This window comes from Mesocricetus auratus, unplaced genomic scaffold, assembly GCF_017639785.1.
Source record: "Mesocricetus auratus isolate SY011 unplaced genomic scaffold, BCM_Maur_2.0 Super-Scaffold_100008, whole genome shotgun sequence".
Lineage (NCBI taxonomy): Eukaryota > Metazoa > Chordata > Mammalia > Rodentia > Cricetidae > Mesocricetus > Mesocricetus auratus.
This window is the reverse complement of record NW_024429192.1, coordinates 50,196,090-50,217,644: the sequence shown is the minus strand read 5'-3', so window position 1 is coordinate 50,217,644 and position 21,555 is coordinate 50,196,090. Positions and strand designations below refer to the sequence as shown.

The window sequence follows — 21,555 nt, the reverse complement described above, 5'->3', positions numbered from 1 at the left end:
CAATACATTAAAGTATTTTCTTCAAAGACAAAAGGTCTTTATTTTCTCACATAATCTATAAGAGCTCATCTACCTCTAAATTGATAGAATGCTGCCGCAAAAAAAAATCCTTTGGCTATTCTGGGGGACAAGACAAATGCCAGCACTCTGAGTGTTTCCTTAGGGCTTGTGCTCTGGTGGAATTTGATAAGGATTCCAAAGCCTTTTTCCTTTTATTATTTTTTTATTACAATGCCTGTAGCTGACTATATGCCCTGGTTAGTTTTGTCAGCTTCATACAACCTCAGACATGTCTGGAAAAAAAGGATTCTCAGTTGAGAAAATGCCTACAGGGCCCTGTAGGAAAGTATGTGGGGCATTTTCTGTGTTAATGACTGAATGGTGTGGCAGGTCCCAGCCCACTGTGGGTAGTAGCACCCCTAGGCAGATGGACCTGGGTTGTACAAGAAAGCAGACTGAGCAAGTCATGAGAAGTTTCAGATCCTGCAGCCAGATTCCTGCCTTGAATTCCTTCTCTGGCTTCCTTTGATGACAGACTGTGATGTGAATTGTAAGCCAAGTAAAGCCTTCCCTGGCCAAGCTGATTTTGGCCATAGTGTTTCTATCAAAGCAATAGAAACCCTGACTAAGGCACCATGTAAGTAAAATGCATATTTATGTATGCATGAGATATTTATGAACAGAAAAATGGTCCAGAATGGGGATAGAACAAATGGAACCTCCTCATCTGGGATTTCCTCTAACAGATGTGACAGAATCACAGTGATGACTCAGAACCCTCTTTTCGTGGATGCTTTACAGTTGCCCTTGTGAAGTTTTGTTAATATCATAGAGGAAACAGTTGAAATGCAAAGACTTTGCTGGTGCCAAGAAGACAAAAGGAGACCAAGAGTATTCTAGGTGTTCGAGGGTGGTTTACTTCCTCAAATCCTGAAAGAGTAAATATTTGTTCTTCCTCCCATATCCTTTGGTAGTTGTCTGGCCATCTGGTACATGAACCTGCAAGTATTTGTTGCCTCCTGATGGGAGATGTGAGTCTTGTAATGTCAGCAAAAGGAAACTGGCTACATTTGGTACAATTTGTTCTGCCATGTTTTTAGAACTTTGGTTTTTATGCTCTGTGAATGCTTGATGGCAAGACAGAAGGACAAAAGGAAGGAAGGGAAGAAGGGAGGGAGGGAGAGGGAGAAAGAGAGAATATTTAGGATAGAAAATAGGTCTTTAGCTTACCTAATCTCATCTTTCATTTGCAGCATGAGGGCTGAGGGAGATGTCTGGTATTTTAAAGTCTCACTTGAGTGACTAAGGTGTTAGTCCCTTAAGGACCTCACCACTTGGTTGGGTCATTGTGCAGGAATGGCAAGATTATTTACACCTATTTGATGTCTGCTTTCACTGGAGTGCTGCCTGTAGACTTGGAACTCCTTGTAAAGGACAAACTTTCTGATCTACTTCCCTGTATAGGAACATTTTGAGAAACAAGTGGCTTTAGAAGCTGATGCATTAACTGCAGTGTACGATTTGAAAGATAATCCCAAATCCCATCACTCATGTGTCTGCCTGTGGGTTTCCTGGAGAGTGAGGTTGATTTGGGGATCAAGGATCAGCTGCTGAGGCTGGCACTTAGGAAAGACAAGCTAAGCATTCACACCCCAGACCACTCAATACCAGCATTGTCTCCAGTCCATCTTTCATAAGGGGGCTCCAAGAGGGAGGAGGGGATGGAGAGAAAGTAAACCTTTTAAATTCTTCAGGACAGGATTAGAAAGGGCAGATACTAGGTGAATATGGAAAGCCATTTGCCCGGACTATGAGATTAACTTTGGCTTTCAGTCTGAGAGTTTCTTCTCTATTTCTCATCTCGCTGGTCCCTTCTGCACCATGCCTTCTTATCCATGTGCATGTAGCTCCATTTTTCAAGGTTTGTATCTCTCTTGCACCATGCTTCTTTCCTGGACCCTTTCTCTTGCCCTTTTCTAGCTCGAGTCCACCTCCTTCTTCCCTGTCTTGAACAGTACCTCTGAGCCCCATCCCCTCTTCTTAAGAAAATCAGCCAGGCCTCAGACAGAGCTGTTGTCCTGACAACCCAAAGGCACATCAGGCTTTCATTGAGGCTGGCTGCTGTTGAAGGGGGCAGTTGTGCAAAGCTAGGGGCCACGCTGAGGGAAGGGAGGAGGGGGGGGATGACGCGGCGGGGCTGTTGAAAACCAGCAGGGTAGGGGGGAGGTGCTGAGTAGAGAGAGAACACGCCAGGGACTGGAGGGAGAAACAGGAAAGGGAGGAGGGGGAGAGAGCTCCTGGGTTGCTGCTTCTGCTGCTGCTGCTGCGAGAGGCTGTTTCTTTACTCTCCCTGGCAGGCTCTCCTGCTGCCTGGGAAAGTGGGTTACAGAGGGAAGGAGCTCAGCCCAGACGCTGGCAGAGAAGCAGCCAGCCACAGAGAGTCCAAGGAAGCACCCCTGCCGTTGACAGTCGCCTCAATATTAAGCGTTTTATATTTGCACTCTTCCTTCGGAAAATTTGTTCCTCCACTTTCTCCCCCACGCTTGCTTGGATTTGATGCGGGCTTTGTTAAGTCTCACAGGGGAAAAAGACTGAGCGAGGGAAAGAGCGAGGCAAAGTGGAAGGGAGTGAGCGCTGGACCCGCCCGAGCAGCCTTGGCAGTGGCTGCTAGCCCCGCGCGCTAGAGCCCCTCTCAGTGGCCAGCAGCGCGCACTCGGGAGTCCACCGCGGACCAACTCGCCGAGGCCACCATGGTCGGGAGAGTTCAGCCCGATCGGAAACAGTTGCCTCTGGTCCTACTGAGACTACTCTGCCTTCTTCCCACAGGACTGCCTGTTCGCAGCGTGGATTTTAACCGAGGCACGGACAACATCACCGTGAGGCAGGGGGACACGGCCATCCTCAGGTAGGGCTTGCGGGCAACTTTTCTGCTGCGTCGGTGTGTGTGTGTGTGTGTGTGTGTGTGTGTGTGTGTGTGTGTGTGTGTCTTGTACTGATGAGCTGGGAACAAAATTCAAGGAATTTGTACCCTATCAAGAACCAGTGGTGCTGGTGGAATGTTTTTCACTTCTTTGAACGCCTTTTTCTCTAGTCAAGAAAGCTGAACTTCATCTATGGCATTAGTGGCAATGGCAATGGTAATTGCTGGAGGTTTGCTCTTAGGAGTTTTGTTGAGGTTCAGGCACAAGAGTAGTTGAGTTATGGCTCTCAAAGAGTGGTACACAAGGCTGCATTCTCCTTGTTCCTCTGCGTGTGTGTGTGTGTGTGTGTGTGTGTGTGTGTGTGTGTGTGTGTGTGTTCATTCAGCAAGGCTCTCAGTCCACCCTAGCAGTAGTTCTGATAGAAGACTTTCTGTAAAGATCTCTCAATTGACATCCTGAGCAATAAATCAATCTTACAACTTTGGATGATTACTGAGGCTTTTCTGTAATGTGGATAGAAATCAACTCGAGAACGAAGAGAAGAGGGGGAAAACGGATCTACCCTAATGGCAGGCCATTAAGAATAGAAAACTTAAATACAGAGGTGCAGAAGGCATTAACCTGGCATTACACCCATACCACAAATTGACTATTGACTTCAAAGTCTTATTCCTATGCAGATTTGCCAGGCTTGGCAATATAATTTGGGATGGGAATTTGGAAAAGCATCCCAAGTCCTTGAGAGTTTGACCCTTGTAAGGTGGACTAGGATGGTATCTAGTCTTTCCTCTACATCCTTAAAGCCCACAGGTTTATTCCTGTATTTCTCCTCTACCTTCCCTCCCCAGGTTTACTTGACTCTCTGGCAGATAATAATAGAAAGGGGGGAGAAAAAGAAAGTATTCTCCTTGGAGATCTTTTAAAATCTCATTTCCTCCAAATATAATGACCCAGTGTTTGTCTGTATATCTAGGTACTATTTCTGGTTATGGCAATAAAAAAAACAGTATGCCATAGAAAATCAACCTGTAATCTGTGTGGAAGGAGCTGATAGTGCATAAACCCCAGGGCATCAGGGAGCAGTTCCATGGTAGAGCTGCCGACAGCAGCAAAGTTTTCTTTTCTTCTCTCTGAAATAAATTTGGTTGGCTGTGACAGAATGTCCTGCTTTGGGACCTCTAGCCTTGTTAGAGATGGAAGTGTGTGTGGTGTGGTGTGGCGTGTGTTGTGTGTGTGGTGTGTGTATGGATGCTGTTTCAGATGGTAAAGAGTAAGCACATGATAATGTGTGGGTACTTCTTTCTTCTTTTTCTGAGCTTTGAGTGATTATGAATCCCAAATACCCTCCTAGCCAGTGACTTCCCTCTTGTAGCTCTCCAGCTTTGTCAACCTGTATGTGTGATTTATCCACACAGAGTAATACGATTTATAGAGTAATTTATCTGTTTGCAAAGGGATTTGGACATAATGCAGAAAATATTTTTGCAAACACACAAGCATGCCATCTCAGCTGCTGCCATTCCTAGTCCCTAACACCATTAACCCTTTACTACCAGCAAAACCATGTGTTTATGCTTATTCCAGAAGTGATTTTTTTCCAGATTCCAGGATTGAAGGTGAGAACTGTGTATACTCCAAATGTATCAAACTTTTAATTTTAATGATTTAAAAGTTTGAGATATCTTTGTAAGTCAATGCCACCTGCATCCTAAGGTATATGGGAAACATGTACATGTTAATCAGAAAAATAAATGGATTCTGGTACTTTCGAGTAACGGAAGCATAGAAGTCTGCATGTTGGAAAAAACAATCTCATTACATAAATATCTGTGTATGGTATGTATGTGCTTTTGCATGGTGATGGCTCAAAAGAAACAGAGTTTTGTTCTTTTAAGCATCACACTTCATCAGATATATTACAGTGTGGAGATGGAGCATATGTGAAAAGACAGCAAATGCAGCACAGGCTATGTCCAAGAAAAGGGAAAACAAACAAACTACATGCAAATAAGTCACCTATGGGAGTTCATTGCTTCTCTAGACCTCACCTAACATGGCCTCTCTGTTTTGTTTTTTTTAATGTTCTTTGACTTAGACGAGGCTTTTTAAAAGAGGTTGGTGGAGCTCTATCAGAAGTAACTGTGGAGAGAGTTACCTTTGTTTCCTTAGCTGACCTTCTTCTCAATCTCTTTAACTGAATCCAGTCTGCTTTGTGGGTCAGTTTCCTGGTGAAGAATGAACAGTGCTTGCTGTTGCTTTCTGTTTGCAAGTCTAGCCTGGGAAAGGCATGCTTCCACTTTATTTGTGACATTTTGCTGGGAGTGTGAGCTTCCAGGGGAGGAGAGGAAGGAGAACTTGATTCATTGGCAGCCACAGAAGATGTTTGGCACTGAAAAAGTGAAATGGCAAGAAGAGAAAAATCCTCTCTTAGTGAGTGTGTGGCCCTGAATAATTTGAAATGGCAATAGGAGACAAGGAAGGCTTGTAGTTCTGATGGTCCAATGGCAGGAGCTTAGCTGATGTGTCTGTCTCCAAACATTTTCCTTCGTGTTTCCATAAAGCAAGAGTTTCTGTAGGAATTTAAGAACAAATCATTATTTTTATATAATATAATCTTTGCTACAACTGTGCATGGTGTTAGGGAAATGATCATCTTGAAGTCATATTCTCCAATCTCTGTCTTTTTGAAAAACATGAAAACACTGGAATTATAACAAAACTTGAGGGAGATAGACTGACACATGCATGCCTAACCTGGTTGTTTCTTGGAGGAGACTTCAGATCTTTATGAATTTGTGTAAGGATCTGATGAGAACCACAACAGTTCTGCTCCAAAGCCAAGCAACCAAAGTATGGTTCACAGACCTCCAGTGCAGTAGCAATAAAGTGCTTGGAGTTCCCACCTACATAGAGTGAATCCAAACATGCTTTTACACTGTTTTGTATAGGAAAACATGTGACACATACATATGTCTGGGATTGTACTCATGATGAAGACTTAAGTGGTTTTTGTTGGCTGGTTTGTTTGATTGTTTGTTAACAAATCCTGACTGCTTCAGTGCTACCATCTTAAACAAGGAATCATATCAACGGTTAGAAGAATTTCTAGTCCTTGTCTTACTAATCATTTATCCTGAATAAAGACATCCACTGCTGCTGTTTAATCTTGATAGATTAAAACACTGTAGGTCTCTTGATAAATCACACACGATTGGAAATAGGTTGTACTCCACAACAAACTTTCAAATTATGAAATTTTAATGGCCACACTGACTATCTTATCAGCATTAGCAGGATATGTCTGGAAAGATATTGATAGGGTGCTAGATTTCAAACAACTATAGAGGCTGAATAAAACATTCTCATTATTATGTACCTGCTCATGAAGTTTACATTCATATGCATATTCATATGTAGATATAATATAAGGCTGTATATGCTAAAATGTAGGGTCTACCCAGTAATGTGATTGTAATTAATCTAAAAATGAGATATTGAATCGATATTTATAATTCCATCCCTCTTATGATGTTTGAGGGATGTTACAGTATTTTCATGATGATAATATTTTCTTAATTTATATGAAAACATATTTAATAAGAAACTAAGGGGCAATATGAAAGAAACTAAGCAGCAATGTGAATGGTCCTTAATTTTTGATTTCCTAAATTTTAGGTGTTTACTTCCCTGTTTGTTTCTGTATTAAGAGAGGGAAAAGAAACACCAAAAAAAGGATGGGATTATTTGACAAGAAAATATAATGCATCATGTTCAAACTCAAGAGAAAACATGACTCCTCTTCTATAAGGCATCTGGGCCGCCTACATTCACTAAGAAAGTGTCAACACTCGAACAAACTCCTGGCACAATATGTGATTCTTTTACTACTTATAATTCACTATTTGAAAACAAACTTTGTGGGCCTACAATAAGAGTCTGTGACAATTATGAGCTTTCCTTTCTCTGTAGCTAAGTCACTAAAGATAATCAAAATTTATTGACTATCACTAATATTTTAAGGATCATCCATTGCCCATAAAATCCTTCATTAAATATATGTTGTAAAGAATGGAATTCAACACACTGTATACCAATTGGTTTATGGCATTTTATATACATCTTACTAAAGAATGGTTATGTACCTGTGAATTATACTGTTTGTTGTCATTTATGGCCCAAGAAACAGAATAGGCAAAGCTCATGAGACAAATGCAAACTGTGAATTTTTGTGCTTCTGCAAGTGTCAAACACATGAGTATATATAAGCATACATACAATGTAAGGTGAAGGCACTTTTTCTGGTTTATGTAATTTTACCTTCAAATGAATTGTACAATTGTGGTGATTCATTCATGCTCTAAGTCAATTGGTGAGGGCTCAGCATTTGTGTTTCCCAAAGTCGATCCTGCATAACAGCCAACTCAGGCCAAAAAGGATTAATACACTTTGTTGTGGTCACTGCTAGTCTCAAGTACAAACAGCTGTTACTCACCTGATAGGAAGTGGGATGAATGTGCTGGTCCCCTCCTTGTCATTCACCTGAGCCTTGGAGATACCATTCCTCCAAGCTATTGCTATTGCTCATGGGTTTCAGTGGACGGCCTTGTGCTCTGCATGTGTTGCCTGTGAGTTGTTCCCAAGACTCATAAGATCTCGGTTCTAAATTTGGATCTCCCCTTGTAGGCTATGACTTTGAGCAAATCCCTGAATTATTTTGAGCTGCAGCTTCAGTTTGAAAATGCTGAAACTGTCTATTTTAGTTAATGTACAGAGTTAAGAAGCTCACAATAGGTAAAGAAGGAAAGTTTGTTGAACTGTAACCTGCTATCCAAGAATGAAGGCCCACTCACATTCAAACTATATTCAGCCAGATAATTATTCTATAGGAAACGGGTGTACAAGGACCCTGTTTCTTGAACTTGACAACTTTAGCTATTAGTTCTCAACATGTAGGTCAAACTACTTTTTGAGGTGTGTGGGGGGATGTTGAATGACATTTCACGGGAATCGCCTAAGACCACCAGAAAAAAAATTACCTTACAACTCATAATAGTTGCAAAATTAGAGTTATGAAGAAGCAACAAAAATAATTTTATGGTTGTGGGAGGGTCACTACAACATGAAGAACTAAGTTCAAGGGTCACAGCATTAGGAAGGTTGAGAACCACTGATGTCAGCAGATAAGAACTTTTCATGGAGACCTGCCTCCAGGTCTGATTCAGTTGGCTTGTAGTGTAGTCTGACAATCTGCATTTTTACCAGTGCTTAGGTAACACTGAAGCTAAACATCTGGGCTGCAGTTTGAGGACCACTGCAAGGTTTTCACATCAGTGTAGTCCACAGGTGGGCATCACAAATATCACAGTCACTTGTTACAAAAAAGAACCAGAATCGATTCCAAGTTGGCTATGAGGATCTGTACTTTTTAACAAGATCCGCAAGAGGTTCCTAAACACTTTCAAATTGAAAACTCTGATCTTAGTTCTCACAGCCATGCATTTTATCTGGATAGCTTTGGTGAAACAGTGAAGCTGTAGATGCGTTTAAAAAAATAATTCATATGCATTGGTGTTTTTCCTGCATGAGATTTTGGGTACCCTGGATCTGAGTTACAGATGGCTGTGAGCTGCCATGTGGGTGCTGGGACTTGAACCCAGGTCCTCTGGAAATATAGTGCTCTTAACCACTGAGCCATCTCTTTATCCCTGAAACTGTAGATTTTGACACTCAAAAACTCTTATTGGATTGGTTTGAGGAAGGGACTAACCTTAACTTGTTGCTTCTTGATTTTAATGGTTCAGTCATATAAGCAGAATGGAGAACCACCAGAGTAATGAGTGAAAAACAATCACTTTTACAAACCACATTCAAGGCAGCACTTAATAGACATGCAGTAAAACTTTAAAGTCTCATATGGCTTAAGAAATATTACATCAGACAAAAAGATTCAAATTCAGTTGGGTAGAGGAGATTACCATAGCCCCATGTCTTTACTATAGTATCAAAAATACTATCAAAAATAAAAATAAAAAAGTGGGGTGACTTTATTATAGACCCAGTTTACATAATATCTATTGAAATTGTGTCAAAACTTGATGTCGTAAAACCATTGTCCTGTGCTCACTTTATGATTTAGTATAGCAGGATTTAAGTATAGCTGCTTGTGCCAGTATTTTAGTGTTGTTTTTAATACTGTCTCCAGGGAAGTTGAAGGGGAATAGTCAGACAAGAAAGCCTTCTTAGTTAGAATCTATTCAAATAGGCTTAATGCTTCTTTGTATTCATGTTTCCATGCATACAAACATATGGTTCACAAAACAACTGTATTTGTAGAATTCACTTTGCTTTTACATGCTTATCAGTTTTACTTTAAATTTATAAACAACTCTGTGTCATAGTTAAAGACTTTTCATGTTTTCACGAAGTGTGTGATAAGTTTAGGTGGCTTAATACAAAAGCCAGAAGAGTCATATCCACAGTCCAGAAATAGCCACATCTATTGGATGTGGATAACGGACCACTGCCAGGTAAACAACAAGCTATTCTAACACTCAAATGAACTAGGGAGCACTGAAGTGCTTTATCAACTATAAAATGGTATAAAACACAAGCTCTTAAAGATTATTGTCCTATTTAAAACAGAAAATAACTTTTAGAAAATTAGAAAATTTAATAAAATGGCTTTAATTTTTCTTTTTATGGTTCATGCTGCTCATTTGTTCACAACTCTTTTTATTAAGTCCTGTAAAGTCACAAGAATCCTGGAATATTATTGTATCGCTACTTGGAGTGCAGGGTGAGTGAACACGTCTTGTAGTCCCCTGCAATCAAAACAAGATCTCAAGTTAATGTGTGATTAACCTTTGCAAAATAAAACCCTTTACTCCAGGCTTTGTTAATTACTGCTGGAGAGATGCACAGAAATTTAGAACAGGAAAAGCCTTAGAGATTAGGCAGTCCACTGTCATTTAGTTGGTTGCTCAAAAGCATGAGAGCCTTAAAAATTCCTGTCGTTTATTCTCATACAATATGATAAGAAACTATTTCCTTGTTTTTCATTACAACTCATGATACATAATTATATCAGTCTTCATATTCCAAATTATGCTCAAAATATTCCTCCTCTTTTCTTTTCCTCTCTGGGAACTTTTCTTCTCTCTATTCCTTTCTGAAAATTTACATTTGTTTGTGGAAATCTATCCAGTTAGGGACAGGCAAGGATTGTTTTCCCTAAAATGACCCATTTTTAAGTGGCTCACCATGTCTCTAAGCCAAGGTTGTTGTCTTTCTTCAAAATGTAGCCTCAAATTTCTATTCTCAGAGCCATTCTTCTATTTGACAAGACCTGTGCCGGGATCTCCTAGACTCATTTGAAAGTCTTTTTCCTTCATGACTCTGGTAGTTTTGTTTATTACTCAGACTTCTTTGGTTTCAAGTTTTTTCCCAAGGTTGTACTTACTCATTTATTGTTATCTATGGTCTTATGCCTGGTTACATTCTGTACTTCCTCTTTTAGGAGGACTCAGGATTGGTTAGAAAGATGTGGCCTGAGATTTACTTCATTTAATTAGGTATCCAGTGCATGCCCTCAGAGATTACTGTACATGTTAGAGTCCTTGTTGATTGTTATTTAAAATATTATAGATAAAGAAATACCATTTTTAAAACTTATATATAATATATGTACATATTATATGCAACTTGTATTGTACCAGCAATGACTGTGATGGTTGGCAGTCCAGGAAGTACCAAATGTGTAATCTTCTTAACCCCTGTAAAATGTTCTCTATGGAGGTGTCTTTGGGTTTTTGTTGTGACATGCACATGAAATTTCTTGACACTCCCTTACATGCCCAAATTGAAATCAGGGAGAGCCAAAACCTTAGCCAAGACAAAAGCAAATTACAATAGGGTAAATACTAGAACATCCTCTCTAGTGAAACACACACACACACACACACAGAGAGCGAGAGAGAGAGAGAGAGAGAGAGAGAGAGAGAGAGAGAGAGAGAGAGAGAGAGAGAGAGAGAGAGAGAGAGAGAGAGAGAGAGAGAGAGAGAGAGAGAGATTCCAGGGTCACAGGGAATCTGCATATGAAGACTCAGTCATGAGTGGTAGGGAATAGAGAAGGAACAGAGTTCTTGGAGCATAATGAATACACAGAGGGCTCATGAATAAGGGATTTGGAACCCAAGACCATTAGCAAGACAGGTGACTTGCTGAAGCTGTAAAAACTGGGAACTCAGGCTTTAGGACTGAAACTCTATATGTATAAAGTCTTTAGTAATGTCGGGGTGATTGAGAGTGGACTTCAGAGTGCTGGGCTTTACTTCTTATTTGTAAGATGAAGATCATGGAACATTGTATAGCTCTATGGGAGAGAAAATGGAGACATTTTTGAGACAACCTTGCCTCTTGATTACTTAGTTAAGCTTATCAGATTGTACCTCTCTACCTAGAACTTCCAGACTTCACAGAATTGTTATTACTATGAACCTCAGTACCCCTCCTAGTATACCTAGTCTGTTGTTTTCCAGTATTAATTTACAAATATCAGCAAATTTGGCAGAGGTCCTTCTTCATCTATAAATCCTTAGCTGACCTGACAAGGGTTAGCTCTTGAATCCCAGACTGATGGCTGGGAATCCAGCATGGGACTGATCCAGACCCCCTGAATATGGGTGTTAGTGAGGAGGCCTAGGCAATCTATGGGGCCTTGGGTAGTAGATCAGTATTTATCCCTGGCATAAAAATGGACTTTGGATGCCCATCCAACAATGAGAGATGCACACTCAGCCTGGACTCTTGGGGATGAAATGACAGACTATGGACATCCCCATGGAGTGTCTCACCCTCCCTTGGGAAATGAGGGGTATGGGGGGGTTGGTGGGAGGTTGTGGGAGGATCAGAGGGAAAGGGAGAGGGACCTGGGATTGACATGTGAAGCAACCTTGTTTCTAATTTAAATTTAAATTAAAAAAAAGAAAAGAAAAAATAAATCCTTAGCTTGAATAACCCTCTATGACCAGCTTTCTCCACCAAATGCATGCACCAATTAAGGGCTTCTCATAATCTCAGCTCATGGTATTCTCTTTATACATACCCAGTGTTGGTTCCTAGATTCATTTATAATGCTCTCTTCTTGGAGCCTCTTCCTGTGCCTTCTACTCCCACTCTCCCATTATGCTTTTTTACTAGCTTGCCCCTCCCATACCCGCCTCCAGGCTCAGAGCTCAGTTATACTGCTGTCTTGTTCAGAAAATCCTCTGTAATTCTCCAGGTGGGCTAAGTGTCCTATTTATTTTCACTGATAGTCTCTCTCCATACCTTGTGCTTAGCATTTCATATACTCTGGGAAAACATTTTGTTTATTTCTTCCTTGCCTAAAGGACAAACACCTAATCTACTTTACCATTTAATCTCAGAATTTAGCTTAGGATCTGTAGGAGCGCAAATAAATATTTGCCTAGTAAGCTTAATAGAGAAGGATGGTAATGCTATATATCAAGCAGACTTGAATTTGATTTATAAAAGAAGAAACAAATTAGGAGAAGGCAGCACTGAAGGAAGATATTTTGGTACGAATTCAAACACTATTAGATTAATTATGGGTCTGCAACTGCAGAAGACATAGTAGTAAAAACCACATATCAATTATTCTCTGATTCCTGGTGGGGGTGAATATGTGGGTTTCACAAGAAGTACTTTCAACATTTCTGATAGCAGCTACTTTCCAAGCATGGATTTCCAAAAAAATGAGAAAACAAATGTGCATAGTTTGTGCAGATCCTAAAGTTCCATCAGCCACAACACCGTGCTCTTTTCTCTTATGGGTGAACAGCTTCATTTCCTGTGTAGAGGACACACTGTGTGCTCCTGAGGTGTGATGCTGAGATTTCTCCCTCTAGTGGTGGCTGAGAACATGTAGAGTCTAGATCAGGATTTAGAGTAAACCTAAGGTTGCAGGATGGTGGGCAACAGGTGTCCATTCTACTTTTGTTGTTGTAGTCTTTTCTTGGAGACTAAGAAAAGGTAAATATTCATTTATAAATTATAAATTTTTCCTGCATAGTGGTGCCGACCCGAGTTTCGGATTTTACAGCTCATTACTCCTTCCTGGAGAAACAGAAAACTAAATGTATAGTGAACTTTGTAACACTCTCAAATTTCCTCCTTTATATTTTTCCATGATGGAGACGAACATCATTTATAGGAGGCTAGAGGAGAGGCTTATAACTCAGGAAAAACTTGGCACAGCACTTTATACAATGGCACACTATTATTTATTCCAATGTAATGCATGATCATACATTTCCATATTAATTGTCTATGTATTGTCTACAGATAATTATACCTTTCTAAAGTTGTGCATTACTCATGCTGCCCTTGTCTCATAGTTCCCTATAAAGTACAGAAGATGAGCATGGCAGTAACACAACTGAGCACTAAGCAAAGCCAAGTGTAGCAAGCAACTGCTTGTGAAAACATTGGTTATGAAGAATATTTTATGTCCTGACTCCTTTTAGTGTGCCTTTAGGTAAACCTCACTCTCACATACCAGAATATTTATTTTGTGAAATTTTAGTTTTAGTTTTAATTAATGTCCTGACATAACTGAAGATTGTTACCTTATGAATGGTCTGAAATATTTGCAGGAGCATACCTAAGATCAGAATGTGATACACCTGTCATTAATTTAGCAGATGGGGTGAGTTGTGAGTTTCCAGATGCTCTAACTGACCTCTGTTCTATCTTATTTGATGGATAATATGAAGAAATAACTATAATACCCACAATGGACTGCTTGTCGAGTGATGGCAGATTAGATAAACAACGAAAGAATGTAAATTTTGGTTCTGAGAAAGCCACTAACTGTATTAACTTTGGTTAATAGTTTCCTGTGCTAAAATATCAAAATGAATACGATTCTTTTTTTTGATACAGGGTTTCTCTGTATTGTTTTGGAGGCTGTCCTGGAAATTGCTTGGTAGACCAGGTTGGCCTCGAACTCACAGAGATCTGCCTGCCTCTGCTTCCCGAGTGCTGGGATTAAAGGATGAGTATGATTCTTATTCACTTTTTTGTTTGTTTTTCGAGACAGGGTTTCTCTGTAGCTTTGTAGACTATCCTGGAACTTGCTCTGTAGGCCAGGCTGGACTTGAACTCACAGAAATCCTCCTGTCTCTGCCTCTCAAGTACTGGGATTAAAGGTGTGTGCCACCACCGCCCGGCTCTTATTGGCTTCTTAAGAAAGACCTTGATCTGATGGACCAGAGATGTGTGGTTGAAAATCGTTGAGTTCATCACAAGAAGAAACACATGTTGTTCTAAGCAGAATGATGATTTGCTCAAATTAAAAACAAAACAAAAATAACTCCAAAGTTATCTTCTAAGTGTTTTTATATATATAAATTATATATGCCTTAGCTATTGCATAAAAGTAAAGCAGAACTCGAAATAAGACTATATATTTTTATAGAATCTGTTATGAGGTGTAAACAATTTGTGTCATGAATGTGCATAATCTATATTGTATGGGTGTGTTTAAATGAAGATACTAACTTTACTTTTAATTTATGTCCACAAATATTTGTAATTGTATATATGCAAAAGCATAAAATTTCCATACCAAAGAAATGAACTTTGGTCACAGCATATTTTAATAGGAACCTAATTAATCTGATACATCAGTAGTGAATACTTTTACAAAAGAAAACCAAAACTTTTAGGTCATCAAGGATGGGAACAGTATATGAGCTTCATATACTAAGTGTCTTAATTTGTTTTGGTTAGTTTTTTATTTTATCTACTTAATATACAAGGTGCTGAGTCAATTTTCTAAGAGAAGCAACGTTTCTTTATTCCATCCAATCTGAGTGATTGTATGACTCCCAAACACTAAACTAGGACCTCAAAGTTTTTCTTCTTTTGCTCTAACAGTACAGATGTTAATGCTACTTTACCTGATGAATAGGTAATTGTGTTTTGTTTGGGATAGCTTCTGTTGAATCTCAAGTGCAGATTAAACTCTTGCTTTCTTTCACGCAGGGTTGATCTGGTGACCTAGTTATCTGTTATTAAGCATGCCTATTGAAGGGGGTGAGATTACCTAGTGAAAGATGAGGAAGAATTTTAACTAAATTTCTATATTATAACACATAAAATATCAAAACTATGCTATCATGTCTTTTTAATTTTAAAGTCTTAGACAAATAAAATTATTAGAAATATATCAAAAGGTTAAGCTGCCAGGTCTGTTTGTATTATATCCAAAGCATTACAAAATTTAAGAGTGTTTAATTGTGGAAGTGACTGACATCAAAACTTTTAGAAAACAAAAGTAGTTTCAGAAAAATAATGCTCTAAGTTGGTGAATGAGAAAAATGCTTTTCACCTTGAGGATCTAGACTTTGACAAAACTTTTCTTATAGATTCAGGAATAGGTTATGAATTCAGAATTAGGTAAATTTGTTGCAGTGTTTAATGGAGAAATACTGATGGGGCTAAATTTTTCTTCTAGGCTGTCTTTGCCTACTGAGTAGTTAGATATTAACAGTGCAAGGCATGCTTGATGATACAGACAACACAAAGAGAACATAATCATAAGATGTTAGTTCACAGTGTTCCATAAATGTGGATGAAATTTACATGAGAAATACTGTGGCTTTGTATGGAAGAAGGGTACACTACGTATGCGATTTTACCAAGTTCCATCCAGGAAATAAAACATTTAAGTCAGAAAGAAACACATTTATGGTACTTTAAATAGAGCATGGTTTAGTTGAATATGCAAATCTGGCAAATAGCTTAAAAGATGGACAGTCAAATGGCATAATGGGAATTGCAAGGCATCCAAGCCAGAATACCGAGCCCCATGCACCATTCTGCCAGCTATTGGCTTTGTATGTGTGGTGCAATCGCTTAGTCAATCCTGGCTTCTGTTTCTTATTTTAGAAAATATAAGTGATCCAATTATCTTTTTTTCTCACCTTTAAGGACATTATAGGAATGAATGAAATGTATCTGTAATTATACTCTTGTATGGTTTTGGCTATCTTTATTAAATTTAAGTTTCTTTTCTACCAAATAAAATGGATTTCCTTGGGCAAAAATAAATTTTGATATTTGTACATTGAAAGCAGAGGCCATATGACCACCAGTAAGAATTCTAAACAACAGAAATCTTTTATATAGTACACAGTTGAAATGGGCAGTTTTCCAGGTCTTCTCTGGCATATGTATTCTATAATCCTACCATGTTTTGACTTGCCACTACTCTAGATTATTTTGTATGTATTTAACCATAAGTTTTGTTTGTACTACATTATAATTTTGGTTATGAAGGATTTTGTTCGAAAATGTTTTCTGTACCAATCTTCAGTAGGTTTTGATATTCATTTTCTTACTGTTTTCTTCCCTTTGTAGAATTTGCAAACCTTTCAAAGGATACTGACATTTCATTAAAACTGAAGTCCTATTAGACCTCTCATCATTCTTCAGGAACAATATTAAGACACATACAATCTTAAAGTTACTTTTATAGTTCAAACTGTTTCACAGAAATAGATAAGATTAATCAGGTAAATCCTGACCTTATCCATCTTCTAACAGCCCTCTACTCCTTTGACTTGTGTTAGGATAATTTGACTCCATTTCACCCTGTAGTTCGAAGCCCCATTATATGCAACACTTCTCACTGAAATTTCCTGCCACTCATTTGAAGATTATGAGAACAGGACACCCTATATTCACGATCAGAATTTCACTCTGTGTCAACCTCCTGATCAACATGGATTTTGGAATATTTTTCCCCAACAGAGTACAACAGGAAGCCACTTCCCAATCCATGTTTCTTTTGGCTTTCTCTTCTCTGAAGCCTTAGGGATCCAGGCCTTGAACTTTTCCATCCCTGGCTCTGTAGGGTCACAGCCATCACCCAGATGCTTGATACAGACTTTCTTTTTATCAAAGACAGTTTCCAGGAGAGTGGAGCAAGGTATGGCAGAGGTCCCGGACCATTTCCTGTGAAATCTTCTGGTCTTAAGCTGAGCAGCACTGTACTGTATCAGTTTTTACTATCACATCACATTCTCTTTCTGGGAATAATAAACCAAATGAACTTGAATTTCTGACTTTTCTCTTCTTACAACTTACATATCCTCTGCCACTCTATGCGAGATCAGCAAACCAGCGACAAAGCAGCCGTGTGTCTAGGTTAATCACGTAGCCACGTGTTGTTGAACCCAAGTCTTTCATTGAAACCAGAATTTTTGTTTTCTTATTTTAGATGCACATTCTCTTTTTTTGTGTCATTTTGCAAGGGGACTTTAATTTATTTAAAAGTGCAAACTTCCTAAACAGCCACCACCAGAGTATGAAACTAGGCTCTTCCTGCTGGTCTAACAGATTCTCAGCTGACAGCCTTGTCATTTATAGTATTCATGAAGAAAGAGGCACATTTGCAAGACTTTGTGCAACCAGGACACTTTAAAGTATATAAAGTGGACTTTGTGTAACAATTTTGGAAAAACCTCAGAAACATCAAAGAAAGGTGAGAGGTTTAAAAGAAGAATGAAGTGGTAGAGACTTTGAGAGAATCTGTTATTTAGAGTTCAGGAAAGCACAAATACCCCCATTCACAAGCATGTCACCTGAATGGAAAGTGCAGAGTATTCCTAAATGGCAAAATTGTCAACACAAAAATGAGTCTAGGACTTATTAAAAGATAATGATAGGGTGTATAAGTATTGTCTGACATTTTTGAATAAATAAATATTGGTTCTGTAACAGTAAAGTTTCAGTTCCTCAGTCATGGGTTCTTGTAGAGTTCAGGGATTATTGCAAAGTTCCCTATGTACCCTAGGTGCTATATAAAGACATGGTATATCTCAAACATGGCATACTGCTGTTTCCCATATCTGTAACAGTCTCTTTTATAATTAAAAGAACATAAACATTTTGTGATTCATGGTTTTTTCCCTAAATTTAAAATTACTTTCTTTATAAGATCTTAATAACCAGAGTTGGTGTGTAACTCATTTGGTAGTTCTCTTGCCTAGCATACCCAAGACCCTGGATGGAGGTAGGGGGATCAGAAGTTTAAGGTTACCCTTGTATTACACAGTGAATTCAAGGCAAGAGTAGTATACCCGGTCCAAAACATGAGGGTGGGGCATCAAGACAATTAGAGTGAAAAACTTTCAGACCTTTCTATTCTAAGCAATACCTTCATTTAAAGTATAGGTATGATAAAGAAGGAAGACAGGGAGATAGGGAAGGGCATGCTCCAAATAATTGTTAAATCACAAATAAATATCCACTCATGGGGAAGATATAGAACACTTACATATCTATGAAATAAAGGTAGATACAGGAGGTAAGATAATTTTAACTGGAAGAATTGATTATAAGGAGCCACTGAGTATCAAGGTTGAGTAGCCCATGGAGGTATAACTGAGAATTTGAGCTCAAGCAAAACTCTGAACTACATGGATTCATCAAAAGTTCTCCTAACAGAGGACATCATGTGTTTAGAAAAAATTACTCAGAGAAATAATTTAACGTGGATATGTGTGCCAAGACCTGTGCTAGAACCTATAGTTATTAACTACATTACAAACACTTTTAATTCTAACTTCAAGTGTTAGAGTTGTTTGTTTTCATTTAAATCTTTGTCTATATATCTTTATTTTTAAATTTCCCAATATGTTACTTTTAAGAAGGTCTCCACATCGTATACATTTCAGTCCCAACAGGACCCATTCTTTTCTAGACTCTCAAGGAACCTATGCAGTAGATTCTTAATTGTGACTCAGATAGCTACTGAGAAAATGCTACAGGTTGATGTACTACTATGGGCAATTATAATGTAAGAGCTGCATCTTAGTATTCAGGCAAACATGATGGCATTACAGAATGAATGGGAGGCAGGCATGGCACTAAGAAGAAGGCACAATAAACACAGGGAACCTTTTTCAGTTTGTGTGCTATTAGAACCATCCCAGGAGACTTTTGTTTTGCAAGCTTTGGCACACTTCTTGACTTCAAGGCAGATTAGTAATAATAATTACACCCTTGTACTGTAGCCTCTTGTGCTCATAATCCCTCAGCATGAAACTCAGCCTTCCTGTGCTTTGGATAGGACTGAGCTGCTACAGGGGAAGGAACTGGAAGGTGTTGAGGCCAGGACTTGGAACAAAGAAGACACAGATAATCGTGGGTGTAGCCACAGTTTGGTTTTGTTTACCCCATTGTGTTGTAGGGCTCTTACAGTTTTATTAGTGCTATTATTTTGCTTGTATTTTCCTTTATACTTGGTAAATTTAATGAACTGTCTCTAAGTAAAGGATCTGTTTTATTCCCAATACTATCATTCTATTCCAAGTCCTTATTAGTGTATAACAGTGTTACTGATCTTTGTCTTTCCATGGGTTCAATTACGAGTTTCTGTTAGGCTCTGGGTGAATTGTTGGCAATCAATCAGCAGTGAGGAAGATGAAGCTTAGAGTTCAACCTTTAAGATTTAGAATATTCAAACTTTTTTTCTCAGACATAGCTTTTCAGTAATTCTTTACCTTGCATAATAAATTTAAAGTGGCTTCAAACCTATGTCACACTCTCAATTGCCACACACCCATAAGTCCTAGAGTATCTTTGTCAAGTCTTCATTCCCTCTTCTAGAGGCAGCATCTTGGTATGTTGACCTGGAGTTCCTAGTTTCAGATGACTTTCTTACCCCAGTCTCTCTCCAGAGTAATCATGACTCTAAGCATGTGTTATAGTGGCTGACATCATTATATATTTTTCAGTGGTATCTCCTGTTACCACATTTCCATCTCTACATATATGTGGATTAAGAGTTTGATTTCCTTCAAGATGTGTGTTTTATCTTTTATTTCTCCATCCCTAAATCTTACTCACCTGGAGAAACCATACTTTCAACCCTGGTCATTTACTGTCTTCTAGGCAGAATCCAACCAATTAGTGCCTGAATGTTGCTGGTAGTCAATGGCTTTTGAATCTATTTCCTCACCTACTTTTAAGAGTCTCTACATGACATTGCTAAGAAACACTGAAGACTAAAGAAATACCTTGCTTGAGGAATCTCTTGGTCAATATGAATTGATGTGCTTATCCCAGCATACACAAGCTATGATCTGCATTTTAAAGAGGAGGAAAAAACTCTGGAGAATATAAATATTTCTATGACCCTATTCAGAGAAGACCTGTTTCCAATAGCCTTGATTGTTCTTTGGATCACATATGCCCAAAATAAGAGATGATAATAGTGTCACCCTTTGCCCCTTGTCATCAGTAAACTGAGGGTTGAGAAACCTGTAGGAGCAATGAAAATGACAAAGGAAAACTGTTTCTTTGAAATTGTTTTAATACTGATTTGGGACGATAGTTGCATTCCTAGAGTTGGTGACTTGGCAGAAGCTTTGTGACTCAGACATCTAAAGTGACCACCAGGTCTCAATGCTTACTCCTTCACCCCCACCCACCTGTAGAAGATTTATTTGGTTTGGCAGAATGTTCTTCTTCCCTTCATTAGTGAAGTTGGCCTCTTGGGGATGACATTTTCAACATTAATGGAGATACCTCCTATCCTATCAATAAAGCTGTGATTTACAGTATTTAATCAAGTTGAAAGGAAGGAAAAAGTGGAGCCTACATGCAGAAGAGATGGAATTACAAAATGCCTCACTTCCTAAAGTTTTCTAAATGTATAGAGTATTAACTTGGCTCTAAGCCTTATTTGCAGCATACAAAGCTCTATCAATCAAAGGACGAAAAGCTGGACTTTTCCAAGGCTGGAGCATTTGGCCTTCTAGGTTCTGTAGATTTTATTGGGTAAAGAACAGATTTAATCCATGCTGTCTCCCCTCTTGTCTTGTGCTAAACCTGTCTACATTAAATCTAGAAATACTTTGTGTGATTTATTTCCTGGAATTATCTGAAACCCACTTTTTACCCATGTTCCACTGCACTGTGCACTATCCTATGAACCTCATTGATCCAAAACATCCAGTTATTAATAAGACAACTCTCAAATTTTATTTTATTTATTTATTTAGTGCTTTTTGGTCATAGTTGTTGTTGTCTGGTTTTGGGGTGGGGGTTGTTTTGTTTGGTTTGGTTTGGATTCTGTTTGTTTGTTTGTTTGTTTGTTTTTTGACCATGGATAACTGTCATTTGAAGCAGCCAAATCCATGGAAAATTAGAAGGGTTTTGTCCCTAACTCAGAAATGGTGGAATAAAATGAAAAGCTTTCCCCCAAGGATCTATAATCTGCTCTCATGCATGCTTAGCCTCAAAACTTAAGGGTGTGATTTAATGTTTATTCAGCACTCACGTTGTACAACCACTTCAAAAAAGCATTGTGTTTATGTAGCACTCTAAAGTTCTAAAGGATGTCACATGAATTGCCTAATTAGTCTTCACTAGACTCTGGTGTTGCAGCAAAGGGAGACATGCCCATTTTCCTTACCACATACATTGGAAATAAAGCCCAGGCTTTTTAGCAAAATAGTTGAAATCACAGGGCCACAGGGCATGAAGGAACACTCCCTGGTTCATTCTGAACCAACAAAAAAAATGTTTACTTATTTTCATTCTCTCTATCCCCCTTTCA

At 38.7% G+C, this 21,555-nt stretch overlaps 1 protein-coding gene across 4 annotated transcripts in view; it reads left to right on the top strand.

The window, feature by feature from the left end:
* Positions 1 to 21,555, top strand: part of LOC101835248 (limbic system associated membrane protein) — a 2,091,329-nt gene that overhangs the window by 1,453,765 nt on the left and 616,009 nt on the right. For 2 of the 4 annotated variants that reach the window (XM_040750272.1, XM_040750274.1), the window contains exon 3: positions 2,827 to 2,905. In XM_040750272.1, the coding sequence (XP_040606206.1) occupies positions 2,827 to 2,905 (79 nt within the window). Of the gene's footprint in view, positions 1 to 2,261; positions 2,906 to 21,555 lie in introns of those variants that run through there. The other 2 variants (XM_040750273.1, XM_040750275.1) reach the window with 2 other exon arrangements.